Source organism: Otolemur garnettii, unplaced genomic scaffold (assembly GCF_000181295.1).
Source record: "Otolemur garnettii isolate 467f Iridium unplaced genomic scaffold, OtoGar3 scaffold00063, whole genome shotgun sequence".
Taxonomy (NCBI): Eukaryota; Metazoa; Chordata; class Mammalia; order Primates; family Galagidae; genus Otolemur; species Otolemur garnettii.
The window spans coordinates 8,369,716-8,395,984 of NW_003852458.1; the positions used below are offsets into that span (position 1 = coordinate 8,369,716).

Sequence of the window (26,269 nt, forward strand, 5' to 3'; positions counted from 1 at the left end):
TGTGTATTGGGTAACTGACATATTATAAACTTTGGCATTGAACACTACTTAAGCTATTGTCTACATTGCATTTATGTAGCCAGATTAATTCAACAATAAACATTTGTTTCTTTTATCATGTTCCAAATATAGTGATGATAGTTGTGAACATAAAAGTGAAACACATAGTCTTTCCCTCTAAAATACTAAAGTTTGTTCAGCTTGGTGACTCAGGCCTAGAATCCTAGCACTCTGGGAAGCAGAGACAGAGGATTGCTTGAAGCCAGGAGTTTAAGACCAGCCTGAGCAAGAGTGAGATCCCTTCTCTACAAAAAATAGAACACAATTAGCCATGTGTAGTGGCATGTCCTTATAGTCCCAGCTACTGAGGAGGCTGAGACAGGAGCATCTCTTGAGCCTAGCAAGTTTGAGACTGTAGTGAGCTGTGATGATGCCACTGCACTCTAGCCAGGGTGACAGAGTAAGACTGTCTCAAAAAAAGAAAAAAGTACTGAAATTTTAGGGGCAGAATAGTACATAGATAATCCTTGTGTTAGAATTGCTCCTCAATAATACCTGTCAAACTGCTACTTAGTTTATTTTCAAAATCTAAATCAGATAATATTTCCTTTGGGAAGTCTTCCCTAAATCCCCAACTTGTAGAACGGTTAATAATTAACAAATCATTTCTTTGTGTTTCCTGTGTATATTGTCTCATTTGCAATCTGGATTATTTGTTGGCCTGGACGTTTCTCTCTTGGTAGAACTCTGATAGCATGGACTATATTTTCTTCATTTGCCGTCTGTAGTGCCCAGTACATGATAGACTCTTCAGAACTGTTTGCTGCGTTCACTTGAGTGTCAGTATAATGGGGCACATGCTATACTATGGGGAAAGTTGTGCACAAAGCATAAGGACACAGAGAAATAATATACATCATAACCTGTGGGGTAGGGATGGTTTTTAAAAGGAGATAATGTTTAATTTGATTTTTGAAGGCTAAGAAGGACATAGGTAGGGAAAACTGTTTTAGGCAGAGAGAATTGTAAGTCAAGATGGCGGGAGATGACAGAAAGTCCAGCGTTTTGTTGATATAAGTAGTCCAGTATGATGAGACCATACAAAGCTAACAGAATGGCTGGAGATGACGCTGGAGAAGTAGGAAGGGGCTACATCATCTGGTACTCTCCAGTGCCTTCTTGACATTTTGGGTTTACGTCTATCTTAACAATTATGTTGCTGGGTTACAGTGATCTATGTCTTCACAGTAGTTCCCATTAGATTGTAAAGTATATGAAAACTCTGGCAAAGGCCACTTTTATTCATATTTGCACCCCAACACTAGAAGAGTGTCTTGCAGAGAATAGGTGCTAAAGAAATGTTGAGTTTCAACCTTTGGACTGAGTTTCTGGGCTCTTAAGGCTTATGAATCTCAATCACCAAGAAAAGCTCAACTTTATCATCTTCCTGAGTGATTACAGAAAGATAAATTGAAAATTGAAGAGCAAGAGGTCAATCTATCTGCCCAGTGGTTAGCATTTTATGATTTAGATAAACTATTTGATGATTATGAGTGAGAGCCTAAAATTTTGGATTCGGGTCTTATTTTCAGTTTTGTGTCTTGTCAGGGTTAAGAATCATCTCAGTGTGCTGTGAAGCAGAGACCAAGATCATCACTCGTTCTTTCCTAGATACTCTGAGATTTATCTCAAATTCACATTCGAGTAACAGGGCAGTGTTGGGGGTGGCAGGCAAAATGTTTCTGATCCTTGATTGGGTTTCCCTTCTTCTCTCTTTCATTTCTGCATGTGGATTTTCTCTGTGCTCAGGCCAATGCATCAGCAGATCATTGGTCTGCAATGGGGATTCTGACTGTGAGGAGGACAGTGCCGATGAAGACAGATGTGAGGACTCAGAAAGGAAACCTGTCTGTGATGTAGAAAAACCCCCTCCCAATATAGAACTTACCGGAAATGGGTAAGGTACTGGGCAGCTTCCTTGAGTACTTCAATGGATTGTAGTTTTAAATTTTGTTTTATTTTATCTTATGGCTCAGTGAGTCCAATAACAAATTATCTAATAGCAAAACCTTCTCAGTGGCTCCGAGCTCTTTTCCACCTCCTAAAACAACTTTGTTTTATTTATACCTGTATACTGATGGATACATGTGGTAAGATGTAGAGTGATTCATTGTCACTGGGATGGTCCTAGTTTTAGCACTAAAATTCCCTCAGTCCCAGGGAAATCTGGACAGTAGTTCACCATATTGGGGGTGTCAGTGTGTGGGGAAATGAGAGAGTGAGAGAGAGAGAGAGAGAAAATAAGTTAATTTAATAATGTGGGGCTATTCAAGAGAATGAAGACACAATAGGTTGGAAACAGGGAGAAAAGAGAAAAATAGTATGTTGTCATACTCAGGCTGAAAAGTAATTGCCTAAACTTGCTAGAATGTTTATTTTCAAGAGAAGTTGAGAGAAACCTGTTTGCTCTTTCCAAAAGAATTCTGAGTCTGGGCGCTGTGGCTCATGCTTGTAATCCTAGCATTCTGGGACGCCAAGGTGGGTAGATCATCTGAGCTCAGGAGTTTACACCTGAAGTAGATTGAGCTCAGGAGTTTTGCCTGAGCAAAAGCAAGACCCCTTTCTAAAAAATAGCTGGGCATTGTGGTGTGCGCTTGTAGTCCCAGCTACTGGGAGGCTGAGGCAAGAGAATCCCTTGAGCCCAAGAGTTTGAGGTTGTAGTGAGTTATGACACCACATCACTCTACCAAGTGCATCAAAGTGAAACTCTGTCTCAAAAAACAAAATACAAACAAAGAATTCTGAAGAACTTTTAGTAGTCATCTAACTTAAGGTTTCCAGGCTTTAAAATAATCTACTTTAGAGTTATAGATGTGATTTTTCTTTAAGATTTTGAAATTTACTAACAGACACACAGGGTGAAATTACTTTAGAAAGTATACCATTCAGCAAGAGGCAATTAGTTGAAATTCATTGTTGAGCACTCTCTGTCCTGAAGAGTAACCTTAGTTGTGTCATTTTTGTCTATAGTTTCAATTCGAAGCTAGCTGTTGCCATAGATACAACAAAGCTGTGTGTTTCCCAAATTTGTTCTAGGATGAAAGGATGTTGGATTTTCCCAGCTAGTAGTTTTAGCTATTACACCAAGCAGGGGAAGCTGGATAATGTCTGGTGTGCATTAAGCTGCTAGTCTCTGTATTTGAACTCTCTCAAAGAATTGCTGAACTTAATGCATTTTGAGAATTTCTAGAGTCCTCTAATAATGATCCCCGCTCCTCCCAGCAAATGTTATTTCTGGTTTTTGACTGCCTTTTCTTTCCTCCCTGTGTTCCTCCTCCTTCTAACAGTTACAATGCCCTCACGGACCAGTTTAGGAACAGAGTCATCAATACCAAAAGTTTTGGTGGTCAGTGCCGCAAGGTGTTTAGTGGGGATGGAAAGGATTTCTACAGACTGAGTGGAAATGCTCTCTCCTATACATTCCAGGTACTTAATTACGTTAATTACTAATTTCTGCTTTGTGAATTATCAGTGGTCATGCTGACTTTTTGATGTTTGTTAAGAATTTACCTATGACCTAATATGTGGTCAATTTTTATAAATCTTCTATGTGGACTTAAAAACATGAACATTCTTTAGCTCTTGGGGAAAGGGCAAAGACACATTGACTTTGTGTCATTCAATAATACTTTTATCCTGTGTCATTCAAGATGACATATTTTTATGCCTCATTTTCAATTCCATTTTATACGTGGGCCCAAGACATTGCTCTCCGTCCCTGTATGGGGGTTAAAACTCAAGACCCTGGCCATGACTGGTAACAATAATCTCCTTGTATTGCCACAGTGTCAACTCATTTGAAAATGCTTTTATTTTAAAGTCATGAAATATTTCATCTGTGTAGATAATGTATATATGTAGTCTGGAATAAACTAATAAAATGAATGCCCTTAGGTGTCCACTATCCACTTTAAAATTAGCATATTGCTTAGTGACTTAAAGGCTCTGCTGTGTTCCTCTCTGATCAAGTCCCCCCTGCACCAGTCAAGCACTATCTTCTTTGTATTAATCATTTCCTTGCTTTTATGTTAATGTTTATTTTCTATATAGTTTTGTCTCTAAATAGAAATTTGTGATTTAGTTTTGCCTTTTTCCATTTGTATAAATAGTATATATTCTTCTATCACTTATTTTTTTCACTCAAAATTATGATTTTGAGATTTATTCATGCTGATGCAGGTGGCATTTTTATTGCTGTTCCCAATTTCTTCTTACGAAAATGCTTTGAACATCCTTGTGCATGAGTCCCATACAAATGAGCTAGAGTTTCTCTAGGGCACACACCTGGAACTCAAATCACTGCCTTGTAGATAAGCATATACTAAACTTTACTGGGCGAAGTTTCCAAAATGGCTGGATGAGTTTATACCCCCACTCGCAGTGTGGGAGAGCAGCTTCTACTCCGCATTCTTGTCAATGTTCCTATTTCCTGACTTTTAAGTTCTGCTTATGATTTCAGTATCTCCTCTGGTTCCTGGCTGTGTTTCTTGAATGCTATTTCCCATCACCCCCACCTAACCTTATCCTGTTCCCCAATTTCAACACAGAGTCTATGGACACATAATAGTTGTGGCTTTAGGGGACTTCCCTCAAGATTGGAGAAGATAGAGATTTCTGTTGCCTTAGTACACACACATTCAAACAACAATGGTTGGCATCCTCTATCTTAAAATACCCTTCCACAGCCTCAACCAAATGAGGTTTCTGGCCTCCACCTGTTTTAGCTTCTTTCTTGAGCTCCTCTTCTACGATCTCCTCTCTTACTCCTTTTCCTCCCTTTTATCTTAGAACTCCGAAAATATTCAATCCAGCTTTCCTTGTCTATTATATTATTCCCAAATGTATAAACCAAACTACTAAGATGTTCAGACAAGAAGGCCTTTTATTTATCCAAATTAATCCTCTCCAGAAAGCAGTTTGGATTATAAACAGCACACTCCCCATCCTCCAACTTACAACAGAATAAGTTAGTTACATTTAAAAGTGATTGAATCATAAATACGAGGAGTAAAGCAGATTTGAAAAATAATCACAGCTCCCTACTTTTTAATATCTACTGTGGTATGTGGATCCCCTTAGGTGGTTAGCATAGGTTTAATCCTCACAACAGCCTTGGAAGGTAAGTAATATCTTACTGTGTTTTTATATGTGGAGAAATCAAGATGCACGGGACTTCATCTGACTAACTCTACAGGTCACTATATTAATAAGTAGTAGAATTTGGATTCAGGCTGTCCGATATCACAAGTCTTTATTTTTCTATTACGTTTTACTCTTCCCCATGTATGCATTTAATTTCTTTTTCAGCTCTAAGTTTAACACAATGAATACTACGTATAGCACTTTAACTTTTGGCCAGAAAGGAGACGGTAAGATAGACCTATCTAGAGAATTCCCCGTCCCATTCTGAGAAGGATGTGTTGCTAGTTCTTTCATACTTAAATGGGGAGCATTGAATGTACATTTCTGAAGGGTCAAATTTGAAAAGTTTCAGAGAAGAGAAAACGAGAAAGAGGAGGGTTTCTGCCTTCCCTGGAAGGTGTACATGCAGGGAGTCTGCCCTTCTGAGAACAGGATAATGGAATAACAGCATGATCCTCATGTTCGTTTTCCTCACCAGGGCTTGCTTTTCGGATTGATCTCTGAAATGCCTTTCTAGTCACCGAATGGGAAGGTGTTTGTCAGAGTAGAGAAAAATCATAGCCTGTTACTCAGTGAGGAACAGAGATGTTTTGAGAACCCAGTCTGAGAAAAGTGAGATGGAAGAAATAGGCAATAAGTTTCTTCCCAGTGATGGAAGAAATAGGGGCAGTCATCTAAGTGCTACTCCCAGAGGTGGCTAAGGAGCCCGCCATGTCCCCCGTAGTTCAGATATGTTGATCGAGTGCCCAGTGGGTATTCGGCTCTCTGTGAGGGGGAAGATGACTTTAGCCTTATTGGAACATAAATATTAGTAAACCCTTATACAAAACGAAATCAGTCGATCTCTCTTGTAATCTCTGTTTTGGTTTTCAGCATTATGGTTTATCTAGGCAAACTTGGTTTCTTATCCACCTACTTTGGTGTCTGTTTACTTATATTTTGTTGTTATTGTTGTTTTGAGACAGAATCTCTTTCTGTTCTCCAGGCTAGAGTGCTGTTTTCAGTCTAGCTCACAGCAACCTCAAACTCCTGGGTTTAAGCGATCCTCTTGCCTCAGCCTCCTGAGTAGCTAGGACTACAGATGCCCACCATGATGCTTGGCTAATTTTTCTATTTTTAGTAGAGATGGGGTCTCACTCTTGGTCAGGGTTGTCTTGAACTCCTGACCTCAAGTGATCCTCTGGCTTCCACCTCTCAGAGTGTTAGGATTACAGGCGTGAGCCACAGTGCCGGTTGTGTTCACTCATACTTCTTATATAGCAAGGAAGGCCTTTGAAACCTAAGTACCTTTTTGCCCCGTGGTTGCTTGGGATGGTCCCAGTTCAGCTCAGCTTGAGAGATGGCTGGAAGACTGTTGTTTGTTCTCAGCATGTGATGAGTTGCAGAGGAGAATGAGTTAAAGATCAAGTTGGAGTCATTTCATGGATTCTGCTATATTTGGGCTTCTTTATTTTTGAAGAGAAATCCTAGATAGATATCAAAACATATTCTAAAGGCAGTTTTAACCATGCTAAATTATTGGAGCCTTCGTTTCCTCTGTTGGTATGAGGACTAGTTACCTGAGATTTCTAAAGCTATCTTGTTAATTAGAAATAATTTGAATGATGATACAAGACACTTTAATATACTCAGCATTGTTCCAAGGATCTTTTTCCTTATAATAACCCATGGAAGTAGGTACTATCATCTCATTTTGCAGGTGCTGAAACAGAAGCACAGAAATGGTAAATAGCTTACTCATAGTCCTAGAAGTGATAGAGAACAAACAGAGGGTTGGAATCCTGCAAGTCTGGCTCCAAAGCCCCCTCTTAACAGTACTCTACTCTGATGGGAGTAATATTATACACATATATGTATTATATGTATGTAGTACAGTGTGTGTATGTATATACAGTAAAGATAATTACTATCCTTACCTCTATATCTATCTTTATCATCAGCCTCTATATACAGAGGAGTGAGGGACAGGGAGAGAGAGGAAAATGAAAAAACAAGAGGGCTAGAGGGACACTTCTGAATAACTGAATGAAGTCCATACTGGCTGGATTACAGAGTAAAGTGTAAAGAGTTATAAGAAATAAGTTTATAGGCTTATAAGTTTATAAGTTTATAGCTCAACCGGCTAAGGCGCCAGCCACGTACACCTAAGGTGGCGGGTTCGAATCCCCAGCTCGGGCCCGCCAAACAACAATGACAGCTGCAACTGAAAAATAGCTGGGCATTGTGGTGGGCACCTGTGGTCCCAGCTACTTGGGAGGTGGAGGCAGGAGACTCGCTTGAGCCCAGGAGTTAGAGGGTGCTGTGAGCTGTAATGCCATGGCACTCTACCCAGGGGGACAGCTTGAGACTCTGTCTCAAAAAAAAAAGAAATAAGTTTATAGGGCCAGGCGTGGTGGCTTATGCCTGTAATCCTAGCACTTTGGGAGGCCAAGGTGGGTAGATTGCCTTGAGACCAGCCTGAGAAAGAGCAGGACCCTGTCTCTGAAACTGGCCGGGCATTGTGGTGGGCGCCTGTAGTCCTAGCTAACTAGAAGGCTGAGGCAAGAGAATTGCTTGAGCCCAAGTTTGAGTTGCTGTAAGTTGTGATGCCATGGCACTTTACCGAGGGTGACAAAGTGAGACTCCATCTCAAAAACAAACAAAAATAATAAGTTTATGAGTGATCAGAAAATATTTTTAAAAAGACTTTTTTTTTTGGTTGGTTAAGTAGTTTGGATTTCAAAGAGCCATTGCGGTGGCGGGGGGGGGCAGAGATACTGCATAATTGTCATGTTCTGATTTGGTTCTAGAAAAAAAAAAAGAGCCATTGGGGAGTTTAAGAAGGGAATTCTGGCTGGGTGCAGTGGTTCATTTCTGTAATCCTAGTACTTAGGAGGCTGAAGTGGGAGGGTGGTTTGAGGCCAGGAGTTTGAGACCAGCCTGAGCAACATAGTGAGTGAGACCTTGTCTCTATGAAATATAGGAAAATTAGCTGGGTGGAGTGGCTGTGCCTATTGTCCCAGACACTCAGGAAACTGAGGCAGGAATGTTGCTTGAGTCCAGGAGTTTGAGGCTTCAGTGAGCTGTGATGGGCTACAGAGTGAGACTCTGTCTCAAAGAAAACAAAATTCTATGATCCTACTCTATGAGCAGTGGAGAATGAATTAGAGCAGTGGCTCTTAACCTTCCTATTGCTGCGACCCTTTAGTACAGGGCCTCATGTTGTGGTGACCCCCAACCATAAAATTATTTTCACTGCTACTTCATAACTGTAATTTTGCTACTGTTATGAATCTTAATGTAAATATCTGATATGCAGGATGGTCTTAGATTACCCCTGTGAAAGGGTTGTTTGATCCTCAAAGGGGTTGTGACCCACAGGTTGACAATCACTGAATTAGAGGATCCATTGGAGGATGACAGACTTAAGGAAAGAAATTTGGTTAGAAAGTTGTTGTGATAACCTCCATGGGACATGGTAATGACTTTCAGAAACTTGGTTAATGATTGATTATGGGGGATGATGGAGAGTGAGCAGTTGGGGATATGAATGGCTTCCTGACTTGGACCAGGTGAAAATATAATTAACTGAGCTGAGTAAGGGCTAGTTTGCAGGAAGAAGGCAAGTTCAGTTTAGGTGCCTGTCCAAATGCTCAGGAGGAAGCTGGGCCAGAGATATGCATTTGGTGGTTATTAGTATGTAACTGGTGACTAGAAAGAGTGATAGAGATGCCGTAGAGACTCTAAGAAGGAAAATCCAGAGAGAAAAGAAGAAAACCAGGAAGCCAACAGAAGTGAGAAGTGTTTCCAGAAAGAGAGAGCAGGAACAGTGTTGAATAACGTTGGCAGAAGTGTCACCATCTGGTGAGATAAGAGAGATGCTGGCAACCTTATTGGAAGTCAGGTGGAAGAGTGAATGGGAGGTGAGGAATTTAAGACAATTAAGGTGGTAAGAGGGAAAAGCAGGAAATTTGCTAGAGAGGGAGTGTGTATTAATAGGAAAAGCCTTCCTTTCTTTAGTTGGTTGGTTGGTTTAGAATATGTAAAAGTATTGATAGAAACAAGCCAGTAGAGAAAGAAAATTTGAAGCCATAGGAGAAGGAACAATCAACCAATTTAATCCATTTTTTGAAGAGATTGGAGGGAATGTAACACTGGCAGTCCCTGAGTTACAAGCATCTGACTGATGTACAACTTACACTTATGAACAGAGGCTATTACAGGTAATAGGTAAATCTACCTCTTCTAGCTTGCATACAATTCAACTTAAGAACAAACCTACAGAACCCATCTCATTCATAACTGGGGGATTGCCTGTGCAGAGAAGAGATAGAATTTAGTCTAAGACAGGAGGCGGGTTACCGATGAAGGGAAAGAAGGAAAGAAATGTTAGTGAGTGTGTAGATTTGCTAGCTGGCAGTTTAAGAGGTCTCTGTCTGAAGGTGGGAGTGTTTATAGAGAAAAGGAAAGATCATCTTCTGAGAGTGAAGGAAGGGGCTGTAGGACAGGAGAATTGAGTTGGGAAAAGTCTTCAAAATTTTGCAGAATTTTAAAGTCACTATTACACAGAGTGGGAGGGAGCAAGGAAAGTAGGCAGAGAATAGGCCTGCTGGATGGAGTAGTACTGAGCATTTCACTGCGGGCACAAATCACGACTGGATTTACAGTGGCACCACTCTGCACAGTTGTGAGATTTTGCTGTAGTCCAGCTAAACAGCTTAGCCACAAGCATCGACTAGATTTAAGTTTTTTTCCAGGCAAACATGAAAGCAGGACATCTAAGCAAGGAAGTGAAGTTCACTGGGCCAGAGAATGGTTGAAGTTATGAACCGTGAACCTGAGCTACAGCAGGAAGGAAGTGAAAACTCAAAGTCCTGATAGGAGAAAGAGGGAGAAGGTGAAGAACGTGTTTCTATGAAGTTGCATAATAGAAGGGGCAGTAACGACATGGGAGTTAGAAGAATAAGAGCTGTACGTGTGTAGGATGTTTGAATTTGTGCTTTCAGAGGAAGGATCAGTTTGGGAGAATCCATGATCTAAGCTGGAAGGAGGACAGTGTTAATTAAAGAAAATTTAATACAATCACACTACCTTGGAAAAGATGACTCCTGCAGCTATGATTAGGGTAGAGAGGAGAGAGCAGAGGCTGAGCTAAGAGGTTTATTTACATAAATGAGGAATCAACTATTTGAATTGTGGTTCTAAAGATCTGGAAAAATAGGCTAGGGTTTGTTTTTTTTTTTCACGTTGAAAGAAAGATAACTTTTCCTTCTCAAAAAAGGCAAAATGCTAAATTTTGTGTTTATCTAACAACAAATAGAATTGAGACACTCATGACAGTAGGAATCTCTAACAGCACTTTGAAGAATGCCTTCTTATCCAACAAACTAATGTCACAATGTAATGAAAGTCGTGCTCTAGTAAAGGGTCTGATTAAATCCATCTTCTCTTATCTTCTTATCTTTATTCGCATGCATGCCTAATATTCAATATGGGGTAGGAATAAAAGTCATATCATATTTTCTGGCATTTGGATATATTTCTTTGCCGTCTTTTATGACTGGGCAAGTTGTGTACTTGGATGGGTGTAGTGAACAAGAATTTCATTTTTACCCCCTTTCTCATTTAATGGGACAACATGAGTATTTTGTCTTCATAAGTATCATTTAGGACGACTGCATAATGTTGTCATTTTCTTTCATTTTAGTTCTTTAAAAAAGTGTATCATTTTCATCATTTCCGTTTTCTCTGTGCTCATTTAGGCTTTGATCTCAAACACAGATGTGTATGTACATGCAATAAAAACACAAATGCTTGTGGAAGGAGAGCTCCCAATTTGAATATTTATATAGAGCAGGCACTGTGAGAGAGAGTCTGCTCGTACATTTTGTTTTATTCCCACAGGGACCGACATTGTTAGAAAATTAGTTACCTATAATTTTGAGAGATTTTTACATAAAGATTTAGTTTTATCTCTTGAAAAACAAAAACCTAGACAATTTATCAACCCTAGAACCTGTAGTGACATATGGTGACTGTCTGAGGGGATTGAGAATGGTCCCTTTTAAAGAAGGTATGTGCTCACCTTTTCACTGTCATCCTTTCCAGTGGATGCCTGCAACATTTATGTGACTTGCTAGCCCCCTGTGGGCATTGCTTTTTGATCCTTGATCTAAAGTTAAAATTAAAGGCTAAATCAATGTTTTTCTCTTTAATGAAAGCTGGAACTGTTACTTCTCAGTTAGCCACGTGTGACTAACCTGTTGTCTATTTTAAAATTTTTTGGGGTCAGGCATGGTGGCTCAATCCTGGCCTGTAATCCTAGCACTCTGGAAGGCCAAGGCTGACAGATTGCTTGAAGTCAGAAGTTTGAGGTCAGCCTGAGCAAGAGCAAGACTCTGTCTTTAAAAATAGCTGGGCATTGTGGTGGGCACCTATAGTCTCAGCTACTCGGAGGCTGAGGCAAGAGAATCGCTTAAGCCCAAAAGTTTGGGGTTGCTGTCAGCTATGACACCACGGCACTCTACCAAGGGTGACAAAGTGAGAGTATGTCTCCAAAAAAATCTCCTGGGATGGTTTTTCTTTTACCACCTAGCACAGGAAAATATCCTATTTTAACATTTATTCAAGTCAAACAAAATTAGAAAGTTAAATTTACTACCGGATCACATAGAGAATTCTGAAAGAAAGTCCAAAAGTTCTGATGGCTTTCTATTACCTATTTGCAACTCTATCCCCCTTTATTACAAAAAAATATCAAGAGAGAAATGCTTTATAGTTGTCTGTTAATGAAGTTTTGTTAATTTGCTCACTTCTGGGCTAAATGTTGACATTAAAGGAATGTAGAAGTTGTTTATATAAAAATGTGTTTAGTGAATCACTTGGGACTACCACTATTGATACCATATTTCCTATTTAACAAAGAGCAACTGTAGAAGGAATTCTTTCCTCATGTTTACATAGGCCAGGTCTCAATGACAGTCACATTTGTTTTGTATTAACGAAGAGCTTTGTCTTTTGTGGAAGAGCGTATGAAAGATGTTAAAAGATCCATGACAAAAATATAATGGGTATATCCAAGCCTTAATTTGGTCATAGCCAAATCTTTCATTTCCTTTGTAGGTGAAAGTAAACAATGATTTTAATTATGAGTTTTACAACAGTAGTTGGTCTTATGTAAAACACACATCGACAGAACATACATCGTCTGCTAAAAGGCGCTTCTTGTTTAGTTCTTCATCATCTTCTTCACACAGTTATACTTCAAATACCAATGAAATCCACAAGAAAAAGGTTAGTACAAATTATCAGCTAATTTTTCCATGTTTTACTGGGTTTAAGTATTGCTTACATTGACAAAAGTGTATTTATCAAAAGGATCAGGTTTCATTTTTAAATCAGGGCAAGAGTACCTCCTTTAAGACACAACACATTTTTTTTTAAACAGGTAAAATATCACTTAATTAATTCTTTTTGATAATACATTTATACTTTTAATTTTCTCATCAAAGTATTTTTTCTTATTTGAAAACCTTGAAAATATTATTACTTTGAAACCTTCTGTTTTAAATTACTCTAAGTTTCTCCTTCATAATAACTGATGCTGCTATTTTATGTGTTAGGTTACAGATACAATTGTTAAAAATCCAGTTAATGCCATTTATGTTTCCCAAATGCAAATGCTAGAGTTTTTTTTAGAACTAAAAGAAGCTAAAGATTTTAAAGACACCTTATTACCTTTGAAAAACCAAAATTTTCCTCTGAAGGAAGTTAAAAGATTTATTTTTAAATGCTTCATTGTTTTGAGATACAAAAACTTTGATTTCAAGGAAGCTGAACAGTTGAGATGAATGGTACTAACTGATACAGACTTACTGCTCAAGAATTTTTCAGGCTGATCATTATTCACAACCTGCACATTTCTTTCATTCTTAAAGTCAGTAACTTGATTAATGTGTCACCACGGGAGGCATAAGGAATATTGATTTTATTTACTTTATGACTAAGAAGCTGACTGTGGGAATACAAACTGTAAAAATATTTATCATCTCCATATTATATTATTCATACAGTGGGGATTTGGTAGAAGGTAGATCTGTAGTCTACCTTGAATATAATTAAAAGATGGTTAGAAGATGTTTAAAAGATCTCATTACAAAGGAGCTTAACTAGTAAATATAACATATGGGTGATAAATTATGTGGTTACCCTACCTGTGAGTCATTGGAAAGATGTAGACAGTAGGGACATATTATTTTATATGTGTATTTGTGAGATTAATAGTTAATAAATTGAGTCTCTCTTTTTTTTTTTTTTATTTGAGGAAGGCATAAAAACTTGGCCTTGGGGTTTTAGAGGTCAAGTCAGAAATGACGGAGACATCACTTTAATACTATTCCTGTTTGGGACTCCAAAATTTCCTCAGATTGCTTCAAGAAAGTAGGCCCAGAAGAGACCTCATCATGAATCACAAATAAAAATTCATAAAGTGGCAGTTGATGGAGACATTGAACAGGGAACTATTTCCATTTCCTTTTTATCTCCCACCTAAAATTCCTTTTATTCTCTCTTCTTCCCGTAGAGTTATCAATTGTTGGTCATTCAGAACACCGTTGAAGTGGCTCAGTTTATTAATAACAATCCAGAATTTTTACAACTTGCTGAGCCATTCTGGAAGGAACTCTCCCACCTTCCCTCTCTGTATGACTATGGTGCCTACCGAAGATTAATTGACCAGTATGGGACGCATTATTTGCAGTCTGGGTCCTTAGGAGGAGAATACAGAGTTTTATTTTATCTGGACTCAGAAAAAATTCAACAAAGTGGTATGGTATTAAAAAAAAATTGTTACCTAAAGCATTGCAGGGATTTTAATGGGGAAATAGCATGCAGTTAACTTTTGAGCTTTAAAATTTGATAGAGATTTAAATTGCAAAAGAATTCAAAATTGTAAGAATCCATTGTACTCGACTTAAAATCTTACATGCTTTAACAAAGCCTGTCTATTCTTTTTGATAGTGCCCTGAGTGAAATTATTATCATTATTGGATATCTCTAGAGGGTATTGGTTGGACTTTTAGAATAATTTTTAAACTTTTCCATTTCTCAGATTAAACAATGCTTCTCAAGAAAAACTAAATGAGGAATTTACTGATATTTCAGAAATTAAATGTTTTAAAGAAGTATTTTATTTGCCATTTTTATTACTTACGTTCCTTTCAAATATGCTCTGATTATCATAAGCTTGCTTACTATTTAGTTTTTGTATAGCTTAAATTTATTGACACAAATTACATATGTTAGCAATAATCCTTACTACCCCCGAATGAGCTGGGTACTATAATCACTGTCTCACAGATTGAGAAATAGAGACTCAGTGCTATTGTGAGATATATCCAAGGTCACATAGATTGTAAACCCAGATCTAAGTGGCCTCAAAGTCAGCTTCGGTTATTCTTTACATATGTCACTATTGACATATGTATAGCATGTCTATAGATAGACTTCAGATGTGCCATTGAGTCCTTGCATTGTTGACTTCTCATTGAGAACAAGAGACTCATCATCTTGTCCAGGTGTGGGAGGGAGGAAGAAGCATCTTAACATCATTCCTGCTCTCCAGAGAGCACTTGGCCCTGGCTGTACTAATGTTTCAAGTTAAACATTTTCCTCCTAACTTTGTCCTCAGCTAATGCCCACACTTCCTCCTTCATTCCAATTTCCTCTCAAAGATCAGGAAAGATTTTGTTATGACCTTGGAGAAAAATAAGGCTTCTTTTTTTTTTTTTCTTTTCTTCTTCTTTTGCTTTTAAGAGATGGGGGTCTTGCTATGTTGTGTAGGCTGGTCTCCAACTCCTGGGTTCAAGCAATCCTCTTGCCTCAGTCTCTTAAAGTCAGTCCAGCAAATTACAGGTGGAGTCACCCCATCCCAGCCAAGATTAAGACTTCTTTTATGAGATCCAGAAGAAGTCCTGTAGCCTTTTTCATGGGTAAAGAATTGTATCTTTTCTGTGTTTTTCTATGGCCTATTTTCTGTAAGTCTCTACTAGATAAAATTTAACTAGAATTTGAACTTTTCTAATCTCACAGATTAGATATGACTGCATAAGCACAGGTTTTGTTTTAAATCAATTCACTTGATTTTTAAAGTATTAGTCTTTAAAACAAAAACCTGTGTTTATGCAGTCATATCTAACCTATGAGATCAGAAAAGTTCCAATCTTTAAATTCCTTTAAAAGTTCATTTAAAGGAAGTGGGTAGGAGTTTTAAAAACTTTTGAAGTTTGTAAAATTCTTTGTAGTAAAAATTTTAATCAAGCATTTTATGTTTTTCTTAAAAATTGATTTAAAGAGAATCAAAGCTTCTGCATATTACATGTCTTTAAGAAATATTGAAGCTGGGTGTGGTGACTCTTGCTAGTAATCTGACTACTTTGGGAGGCTGATGTGGCAGAATCTTTTCAGGTTAGGAGTTTGAGACCAGCCTGAACAACATAGTAAGACTCCATCTGTACAAAATAAATATATCTATCAGTCAGGCATTTTGGCATGCCCCCGTGGCACAACTTATTTAGGAGGCTAAGGCAGGAGGATCACATAAGCCCAAGATTTTGAGGTTGTAGTGAACTATAATGATGTGACTGGCCTCATGTCCAAGAAACAGAGGGAGATTATAGCACAAAAATTTTTTAAAAATTGAGGCTATTCTAATATAGTTACTAAAATTATATGAGAAAAATATACTTCTACACTTTATTATTTTATGTTCTACTTTAAAAAATACATTAGAAAAACTTTATTTGATAGTGAGTAGAAATTGTTATGTTCTAAGATTATGAGTCATAGGAAGATTTGTGAGCCACAGATTAATATTAAAGGTGGAGAGACTGAGCCAGGAGAGCCAAGGTTTTAGGAATTAATTTTCACAGAATCAAAACCCACCTTTTGGAATCTCAAGTGGGTCATTTGGGAGAAGCTATCATCCTCCCACTTTTGTCTATTTGTTTGATTCCTAAGAAGATGACTGAATGGGTAAAAGATACCACTTTGGGGGTATTCAGTTTCTGCCCCTTCCACTATTTCATGTAGAAATCACTCTTGCCTCCTTCCTTCTATGGCCTAAGCTAACAGAAGGAAAATAGCAAGAGTCAAATATCCCCTTTTCTGAACTTTGACCCTCCTAGAACACTTGAAAATACTCATATCATGTCATTCTTGATTAGATTGCCACAGTAGCAAGAAAAAAACACTCTCCTACCTGGCTACATCTCAAAGGTGGTTTTCAGTATATTGGCCTGGGAAAAAACTTTATGAAGAAGACACCCCTGGAAATTGTAGCAACACCAAATATAAATAACTGGGATTTGATCAAGCTAAAGAGCTTTTGGATAGCTATAGGTACCACAAACAAAGCAAACAGCCTTTGGAATGGGAGAAGATTTTTACATGTTATGAATCTGACAAAGGCCTCATAACCAGAATCTACAGAGAACTCAATAAGAAAGGTGCAAACAACCCTCTCTATAAGGCAAGAGATTTGAACAGAAAACTCTCTGAGGATGACAGACAAATGGCCAACAAACACTTGAAAAAATGCTCATTGTCTTTAATCATCAGAGAAAAGCAAATCAAACCACACTAAGATACCACCTAACACCAGCAATATTAGCCCACATCACAAAGTCACAAAACACCAGATGCTGGTGTGGATGTGGAGAGAAGGGAACACTTCTACACTGCTGGTGGGGTTGCAAACTAATACAGCTTTTTTGGAGAGAAGTATGAAGAATCCTCAAAGATCTAAAAGTAGGCCTTCCATTTCATCCTGCAATCCCTTTACTAGGTATCTACCCAGAAGAACAAAAATCATTTTACCACAAAGAAATTTGCACCAGAATGTTTATGGTCAGTGGCTCAATTCCTAATAGCCAAGTTGTAGAAGCAGCGTAAGTGCCCATCGACCCATGAATGGATCAACAAACTGTGGTATATGTGTTCCATGGAATACTATTCAGCCATTAAAAAAGATGGAGACTTTACATCTTTTACATTTGCCTGGAGGGAGTTGAAACACATTCTTCTTAGTAAAGTACTGCAAGAATAGAAAAATAGTCAATGTACTCAATACTAATCTGAAACTAAGAAACAAGTACATGCTCATATGAACAATAAAACACAAATGTAGTCTAGTATGGGGGCAAGGGGAGGAAGGGGGTGGGAAGAGGTTGATTGGCAGGTGGAGGGAGGGCATATGGTGGGATCTCACCTATTGTGCTCAATGTGAGTGTGTATAGCATGCCTCCTGGGTGAGGGGGCTCTTTTACAATTGTAACTTTACCCTGGAAGTGAGAACAATGTAATCTAAAAATTTGTACCTTCATGATAATTTGAAATAAATTTTAAAAAGAAGGTCTTTAGTCTTTTTTAAAGGATGTCTCTTTTACCTTTCCCCTCCAGGTTTGAGTTCAGTAGAGGAGAACAAATGTGATTCCTCAAATTTCCATTTTGTTTTTACATCATCGAAGCACAAATGCAAGGAATTAGAAAAGGCTTTAAAATCAGCTTCAGGTAAATGTGAAGAGAGCAATCTGCATTGTGAGCTTAACATCTACTCCACTCTCTGGTGGTGCATTCTTGGTCTCCCAGGGCTTTTGAAGCTTTAGCCAGTGCTCTATCCATCTGATCTCTCTGTGTGCTCTCCATCTGATCTCTCTGGCATGTGTCTCAGTGGTGAGACAGCACATTGGGTGGGGTGTTGCTGGGTATCTCCTTTGTGTTGTAAACATGTTCTCAGTGTGCATCGCCTTCCTCCCTTACGGCAGGTGGCAAACAAGCCTAGAAAAGTGACAGTATCAAGGGAAGGTTCAGTTCCACTCTGTGACATGAATACTCAGTGCAAGCAAGGTTGTTGGTGCATGCCAGTGGTGAGGAAGGTGCTAGTCTTTGAGTGGTTGAAGAAGGAATTGGAAGAATAAATTGATCTAGACTGTAAAGTTACCACCTCGAGGAGTTTGTATTTCATTCTGATAGCTACAGGGTCCCATTAAGAGATTTAATATAGGGAGAGATTAAGTAAAAGATTATATAGGTAAAGTTGTAGAGAAAACAGAGGGATGGAGAAGGAATAATCTGATAGGATAAGAAATAGAGTAAGTGGAAAGTAAAGAAGAAGAGGTCAACAGAGTAAAATGCTAGAAAGGTTAACTAAGATAAGGACTGAAAAATATCCATTAGATTTGGTGGTTAAGAACTTGGTTGCTGTAAAAAGAAATTCTATAGTGTAGTAGGTAGGGATGGAGGTGGAACTGCAGTGCATTGTATAAAGCCATGGACTGAGCAGTATTGGGGCTCAAATCCTCCTAGGGCAATGGCAGAAATCAGGGCAAAAGTGAAGACTGACCGAGGTGCCCAGGCTCTCAGTGAGGAAGCAGAGAGTCCTTGCTTCTCTGCTGAGTAGGAGTGCAGAGATGAGTACAAGGTAGATGAGTGCGAGGAGGAGGGAGACAGAGTAGTAAACCAGGTGTCTATACTCTTTCACTTGCTTCATTCATTGGCTACCTATGGAGTTTGAGAAATGTTCCAGGAATAGTTCTAGGTACTAGAGATACTGCAGTGAATATATCAGAGAAATTTCTTGTCTTCAAAGTTGACACATTAGAGGAAGACAAGCTTCTGAATGAGGTGGGAAAATAATGATCTGGACACAGAAAGAAATGTTGACATTAGTCAGAAAATGGACTGGAGATTTGAAACTGCTCATCAATTTTATTTTATTTTGTATTTAACAAACATAGAGCAGTAGCTGGACATTGTGGTGGATGCCTGTAGTCTCAGCTACTTGGAGGCTGAGGCAAGAGAATCGCCTAAGCCCAAGAGCTGGAGGTTGCTGTGAGCTGTAATGCCATGGCACTCTACCGAGGGTGATAAAGTGAGACTCTGTCTCTAAAAAAAAAAAAATCAAACACAGAGCACTTACTTTGTGTCCAGCATGATTTTAAGTGATTTATAGAATATGACCAATATACTCTTCCCACACAAGCATTAGGTATTACTCATATTCTGATGTAACAGATAGAAAAGCTGAGGAACAGAAAGGTTGCTCAAGATCACAGTTAAGTATATGTCAGACATGAGATGCAAATACTTGAAATGTGGCTTCGCGGCCTGGGCTCTTCACTGTTGCATTGGGTGGCCTTTTCCATGGAGGGGATAAAAGTTAGGTTGAATAGAGAGCTCACTGGGGTATGGAAAGGGAAGTTGCAGGCTTAAAAATAATATAAAAACAGATGTTTTTGAACCTTAACCAGGTGGCCTGGTTAAGACAGTGATTCTCAAGATTTAGTATGCCTGAGGATTACTTGGGGAAGTTTGTTAAAATGCTAATTCTAAGACTCATTTATTCTCCCAGGTATTATCCCATAGGTCTTGGTTGGGGCTTTAAAATCTTCAGTCGGTCCAGATGATTGTGATTCAGTAGTTCAGTGGGACTTCATGATACACTGAATATTAAGATAACCAACACTGAAGATGAGGAAGCACTCAGGCAATTTATTAAAACTATCAGACTTTAATGATTTCTGGTAATGAAAGTATGATATACTTATTTTATGAAATTGCAATATTTGGACAGTTACACAAAAGTGAAAATCAATCAAAATTTTATCTGTAAGATTCGGAAATTCTTGTCAAAGTCTGTGTGAAAATCAATCAAAGGGGAGATAATATTTCTAAATTATGAGGCACAAAAATGGAAAAAGGGATTCAATTAGCATTCAAATTTTTCATCACACTTTTCATATGTCACTTAAGGTATTCATGTTAATTAATAGCTTTTTATTTGTTTATTGTTAGTATAACAGATGCAATAAGTTGTTTTCCCTCTAATATTTTATTATGAAAATTTTCAAACATACAGAAAAGTTGAAAGAACATGGATATATAAACACCCATATATCCACCTATATGCAACAATTATTACATTGATATTTTGTCACATTATATATTTAAAATATTATATTTACTGAACAATTTCAAAGTATCAGACATCAACATAATTTTTTTTTTAAACATAGACAGTATCTTCTAAGAAGGACACTCTCCTACATAACATGATACTCCTATTGCACTAAGGACATTAAGATAATATGAACAAGATTTCCTAATGTCATTGACTGTCAGGCAGCAGTTTTTTTTTTTTTTTTTTAAAAACAGACCTATTTCTTAGAGTAGTTGTAGGTCACAGCATAGCTAAGTGGAACCTGGAGAGAGTTCCCGTACATCCCCTCCCCCAACACGTGCGCAGTCTCTCCCACTACCGGTATCCTCCACCAGCCTCCACCAGAATCCAACAGGTGATGAACCTGTTCCACTGATGGATCTGAGTTGACATGTTGTTATCACCCCAAATCAATGGTGTACATTAGGGTTCATTCTTGGTGGTATACACATTATGGCAGCGGTTCTCAACCTTCCTAATGCCGTGATATATTTTCATTGTTACAAAGTGGTCATGACCCACAGGTTGAAAACTGCTGCTTATGGGTTTTGACAAATGTACGATGACATGTACCATGATAGTATTATATGGAATAGTTTCACTGCACTGAAAACCCTCTGGGCTTCTTCTATACACTCCCCTTTCTCCTGTCACCACTTATCTTTCTGCTGTCTTCCTAGTTTGGCTTTTCCAGAATGTCATATGGTTTGATGGACCATTTTTTAGTACCTGATAGATTTCACTTTTGCGTTCTCATTTTCATTTTGTTTGCACATCCTGATTTATTTCATTTGATTTCTCCTGTGTAGGAACCCAGAGCAATACACTAAGAGGGGAACCATTTGTCAGAGGGGGAGGTGCAGGCTTCATCTCTGGCCTCAGTTTCCTAGAGCTGGACAATCCTGCTGGAAACAAAGGGCGCTATTCTGCCTGGGCAGAATCTGTGACTAATCTTCCCCAGGTCATAAAGCAAAAGGTATGTGATGCTGTGTTTAGAGCAGCGGGAAGCTGTCCTGTTTATTTGCACTGGGAAAATGAGATTAAATCAAGGTGGTTAAACAGACAGGCTGTAATTAGCATTTCTGTATCCCAATTATGTTTTGTCTAGTAAAATGAATGTATACAATCACAAGAAACAAAAGGTGTGTTGTGTGGTATGCTCATATTTTAGTTGTAGAGGTCTTGCAAATTCCAAGGGAAATTAATGACTAAATTTGCATGTTTAACTTTTGACCTAAATTTGATTATGTTTTCCTTGGTCCCAAATTCAGAGGAATTATAGATTCTTGCAAGAGGAAGGCATTAAGGCTTGCCTAGGGTGACCAGATTTTAACATTGGTAAAGCGGGACAACATGGCCAGGGAGCTGGGCGGGGGGCGCAGTGGGGGCAGGGCAGGGCCTGACAGCAATGCAAACTTGATAAGCAGTTCTCAGTATTCACTTCTCAACAATTATTTGTTATTATTACAGTTTAACATTATAAAATTAACAAAAATAACATAAAACTCATATTCTGGCGAAATAGCCACATGGGAGCCGAAAACCATCTATTCCCTTCCTGTTCTCTGCCTGTTAGTACATTCTTTCCAAAAATCGGGACTTTTTAAAAATGCCATGGGACATGGGACAAATTGTTGAAAAGCGAGACTGTCCTGCCAAAAGCGGGACATCTGGTCACCCTAGGCTTGCCTGCTATTATGTTGGGATCACCTTTCCTCCTGTGGCCTTGCCCTATGGACTTCTGAAGTCATGCAAATTAAGATAGCACCATATTGGCTGGCGGAATTTTAGGATGTTTTATCAATACCCTTAGTTCTTTTCTAATGCAAAGTATGTGTTTCCAAAAATCACTGAGCTATGCAAAATTGCCCAATAAAGAGCAGAGACTTTTGTGGGGAAAAGGGGGGTGTGGATGTAGCACTCAAAAATATCACCTGTGATACCATCTCAGTAAAAAAGATAAGTGCTTATAAAAGCAGTAGCGTGGCTTTATATACATCACATTACTTAAAAATGTTATCTATGCTACACTAAATGTGGCATATTACTTACAAAAATGTGCTGGAGGGGCTGCAGTTTGTGAGTTATCCTGATGTGGTAGAGGGAGAGTGGCAGGAATCTGACGGCCAGTCGTGACACCAGCTGTGCCGGGGTCTGTTTAGTTTACAACACAGCCAGTGAGCTGATGCAAATGTTTGTGTGTGTGCACACCCATGTGTGCATGGCGTTTTGTGTATTCCTTTGTACAGCTGCGTACAATATTCTGTGTTCACATTGTGTTTCATGTTGATGAAACTGTACACAAAAAACCCCACAAAATCTGTGCCATGCTCAAATTTTTTCCAACATATTAATTTCATTAAAACAAATTCACATTTTCAAAACAAATGTTATAGCAGAACTGATTCTGTGATTTATTCTCTGCCATAAGAACCAGACAATGTCCTAGGCAAAGCCTGCTTTACAGAGACTTGTATACATTTTATATGTTCAAAAAAATTACGATAGTTCCTCAAGTCCCCTCCTAACACCCACTAGCCTCCCAATGAGGGTGAAGAGGGGAAGGTGAGCTTTTCCCGGGCAGTCTCATTTTAGAGTGCCACCTGTCAGTATTCAAAATGGCCTGCATCAATTACCACTATCCCATACAAATCTTTGCAAAGCCTAAATTGTGAATCAGGGAAAAAGAGATACTTTTTCGGTCTAGAATATGGACTGTTCCGTGCAGGACTGTAAATTATCATAGTGGTGCGAACTTACTGGCTGGGCAGGAAAGGAACGGAGAAAGAAAGGAGTCAATACAGGTCTATGCCCATGCAAAGCCATCCTATTCAGAAAAGTTTGGGCTCTCAGGAGCTAGTGGCATACATATCTTCCCAGTTCTGCCTTAGTGACATTATGGTAGCCTGAAATTGGCTGTGGTGAGAGTAGTTGCCCTGCAGAAACCAACAAATATTACAGAGCATAGCTTTTTGTTCCTGGGAGAGCAGACTGTTAAAGTTTAGCCAGTAGGTCTTTGATTTCAAAGTTCCTTTTCTTCTGAAACATTCAACAAAGAATAATAATGTCTACCTGTTTTAAATTTCCCCAGGAGGAGAGGGTCTGTAGTCTCTACTAAAGAGACTTAAATCTCCCAGAGTCAGAAAATTCAATTGCACTTGCTTCTTTACTGTAATTTAAGTGCATTTTCTTTTCTTCTGTCCATTACAGGGGTGGGAATGTGTTATCTTCAAAATCATCTTCTGGTAACCAGAAAATGAATGTCCTTTTTATTTTTTAATTTTATGAATGCACACAAGCTATAAAAAATACTCCTCTCTTATATGATCCTAATTTTTTCTAAGTTTGTCTTGATTTTTGTTACAGAGTGAATTCCTTTCTTTTTCTTTGGACAAAAAACAAATTGTAAAGAACCTAAGAGTGACTTTTGGTTTTGCTTATAATGGGGATTGTGCCTTAATGTGAAAAGAAAAATATTTTTGCCTCGCGTCCTGATTACTGACTCTGATGTTTGTATCTGTCTAGCTGACACCTTTATATGAGCTGGTAAAGGAAGTACCTTGTGCCTCTGTGAAAAGGCTGTACCTGAAACGGGCTCTTGAAGAGTATCTGGATGAATTCGACCCCTGTCATTGCCGGCCTTGTCAAAATGGTGGCATGGCCATTGTTGTGGGGACCCAGTGTCAGTGCCATTGCAAACCATACACATTTGGTATGGCGTGTGAGAAAGGAGTCCTTGTAGGGGATCAAGCAGGTCAGTGGACTGACTTTTCTCTAGTTCCATGGTACACATCAAAAGGAAATTACCCTCTGTGACCCCTGAGATGTGCTTCTTTGTGTGTGGAGTGATTGAAGAAGTCTGATGTGAGTTTAGACTCTCCTCCTTTCATCCCCTCCAGATTAAAGCTACTATGGTCAAGACCTCTGTGCCCTCCCTTCCCTATTCTCTGTTATGGTAGAATTATGGCGAGAACCTTCCTTCCATAGTTGCCTCAGTAAGGTTGTGCTATAACAAAACTCTATAGAGCTTGTGTTTGCATGTCCTAACCTTTTGGATGATGAGCTTTTCGATGTGCTGCCAATCAATCATTTACAAATATTTGTTGAACATCTGCTATGTGCTCAGTAGTGTGCATGGTGCTTCAGGTGCTTAGTATAAGGCTGTGTGAAGTGGGCTTTATGAGTAAGGTACAAGTACCATTTATACACAGTATTTTTATTTTTATTTTTTTTTGAGATAGAGTATCACTCTGTAGTCCTGGGTAAAGTGCTGTGGCACCATAGCTCACAGGAACCTCAAACTCCAGGGCTCAAGTGATCCTCCTGAGTAGCAGGGACTATGGGCACCTGCCACAATACCTGGCCAGATTTTCAATTTTTAGTAGAATTAGGTTCTCACTCTTGCTCAGTCTCAGGCTGATCTTGAACTTATAAGATCAAGCAATCCACCTGACTCAGCCTCCCAGAGTACTTGAATTACAGGCATGAGCCATCACACCTGGCCCAGACATTTATTTTTATATTTATTTATATGTCTCTCTCTCTCCTGGAAAGCTCATTCCTTAAGGTCAAGGCTATTTGATTTCTTTATTTATTCCCAGAGCCTGACATAGGGCTTGATCCATGGAAATAACGACATAAATGTTTGATAGATGAATAAATACGTGACTAAAGTATGGTTGCTTATAGAGCAGGAAGGCATCCTTGTCCCTAAAGGTCTCTCCAAGTAACCTGTCTCGGTAAATTAAAATTCTACCACTGTGATTTGTTGTGTTGTGGCTCGGATCATGATGTTTTCAGCTATTATCACTCACTGTTGATATAATTTATTAAATAAATTAAAATATTTTATTAAACAAATTTCTAATTATAACAGTATAAGGAAGTCATGAGAAATAATGCAAATTGGTCAGTTTGGGGTATGTGAGGGAGAAGACAAGTCATATAAGGCAGAAAGAGCCAAGGAACAGCAGGTGCACACACCTATTGTCTAACCGGAAAGAAAAGCTCTTAGAATGTGGGGCAAGTTCTCTCTTGCCTCCCTCAGGGATAGGATCAGGGAAATACTAGAAGAACTGTGAATCTTAAATAGGCTGTGAGGTAGAAGCTGGTCCGGGTGGGTTGAGGACCTGCCTATAGATTGGAGAGGGAAGATGAGGAGAGGTATAGCTGGTGATTTCAGAACATTTCTCCTACGTAAGCATGTCCTCATTTCGTAGGGTCAGCCCTGGGCTTAGTAGACTGGGAGTACCTAGTAGGTTACATTTTTTTTTTTTCCAAAGTCAGTGCTTTGAATAAAGGAGCCTACTTGCCCTATTGAGAGACTATGATAAAAAGAGCCTAGACTCAGCCAGAAGACAAGGCTACTGTTCTGTTGTGGTTTTGACAGCCATTACAACATTGGGCATGGTGTTTAACCACTTTGCCTTAGATTCCATTTCTTTCTGTTAAAGAAAATGGTAACAAACCTGCCCACTTCCATTCATTACTGTGGGAAGTAAATAAATGATACCAAAGTACACAAAAGGGCTTTGTAACAGCTGTAAAATCATCAACACAGTGAAGATATTATTGTAAGAGGTTTGCTAGTGCGGCCTTCATATGGACATGGCTAGCTGGTGTGGGAAGCCATTCTCGCCCTTGTAGAAAACCTCAGTGAACAGAGGGAAAGTAATCAATCCCCAGAATCACCACCTCCCTAAACAAACACATTGGTGGGAAGCACAGCGCTAAGCCCCGAAGTTCTCCTCTCCCAGAACTTACTGAACAGCCTTTTGGTCTTACAGGAGGGGTTGATGGAGGTTGGAGTTGCTGGTCTTCTTGGGGCCCCTGTGTTCAAGGGAAGAAAACAAGGAGCCGAGAATGCAACAACCCACCTCCCAGTGGGGGCGGGAAGTCCTGCCTTGGAGAGACGACAGAGTATGGGCTGTGTACAGACCAAGAGCTGGAGCACTTGCGGTAATGGAGACCCAACTTCCTGGCAGCCCGTACAACACAGCACCCTTTGTAGCGTGGAATGCATGACCGCTGCTGTTGAGAGTTTTAGAAGTTAAATGGCAATGGTTATCATGACCGCTTTGCCCTTTAGCACTG

At 39.0% G+C, this 26,269-nt stretch overlaps 1 protein-coding gene across 1 annotated transcript in view; it reads left to right on the forward strand.

Moving 5' to 3' along the window:
• C7 (complement C7) overlaps positions 1 to 26,269 on the forward strand; it is a 56,818-nt gene that overhangs the window by 14,613 nt on the left and 15,936 nt on the right. The window contains exons 5-12 of the mRNA XM_003792955.3: positions 1,810 to 1,957; positions 3,348 to 3,486; positions 12,304 to 12,474; positions 13,763 to 14,006; positions 17,638 to 17,748; positions 20,986 to 21,152; positions 23,702 to 23,930; positions 25,963 to 26,134. Coding sequence (XP_003793003.1) covers positions 1,810 to 1,957; positions 3,348 to 3,486; positions 12,304 to 12,474; positions 13,763 to 14,006; positions 17,638 to 17,748; positions 20,986 to 21,152; positions 23,702 to 23,930; positions 25,963 to 26,134 — 1,381 coding nt within the window. The remainder of the gene's footprint in view (positions 1 to 1,809; positions 1,958 to 3,347; positions 3,487 to 12,303; positions 12,475 to 13,762; positions 14,007 to 17,637; positions 17,749 to 20,985; positions 21,153 to 23,701; positions 23,931 to 25,962; positions 26,135 to 26,269) is intronic.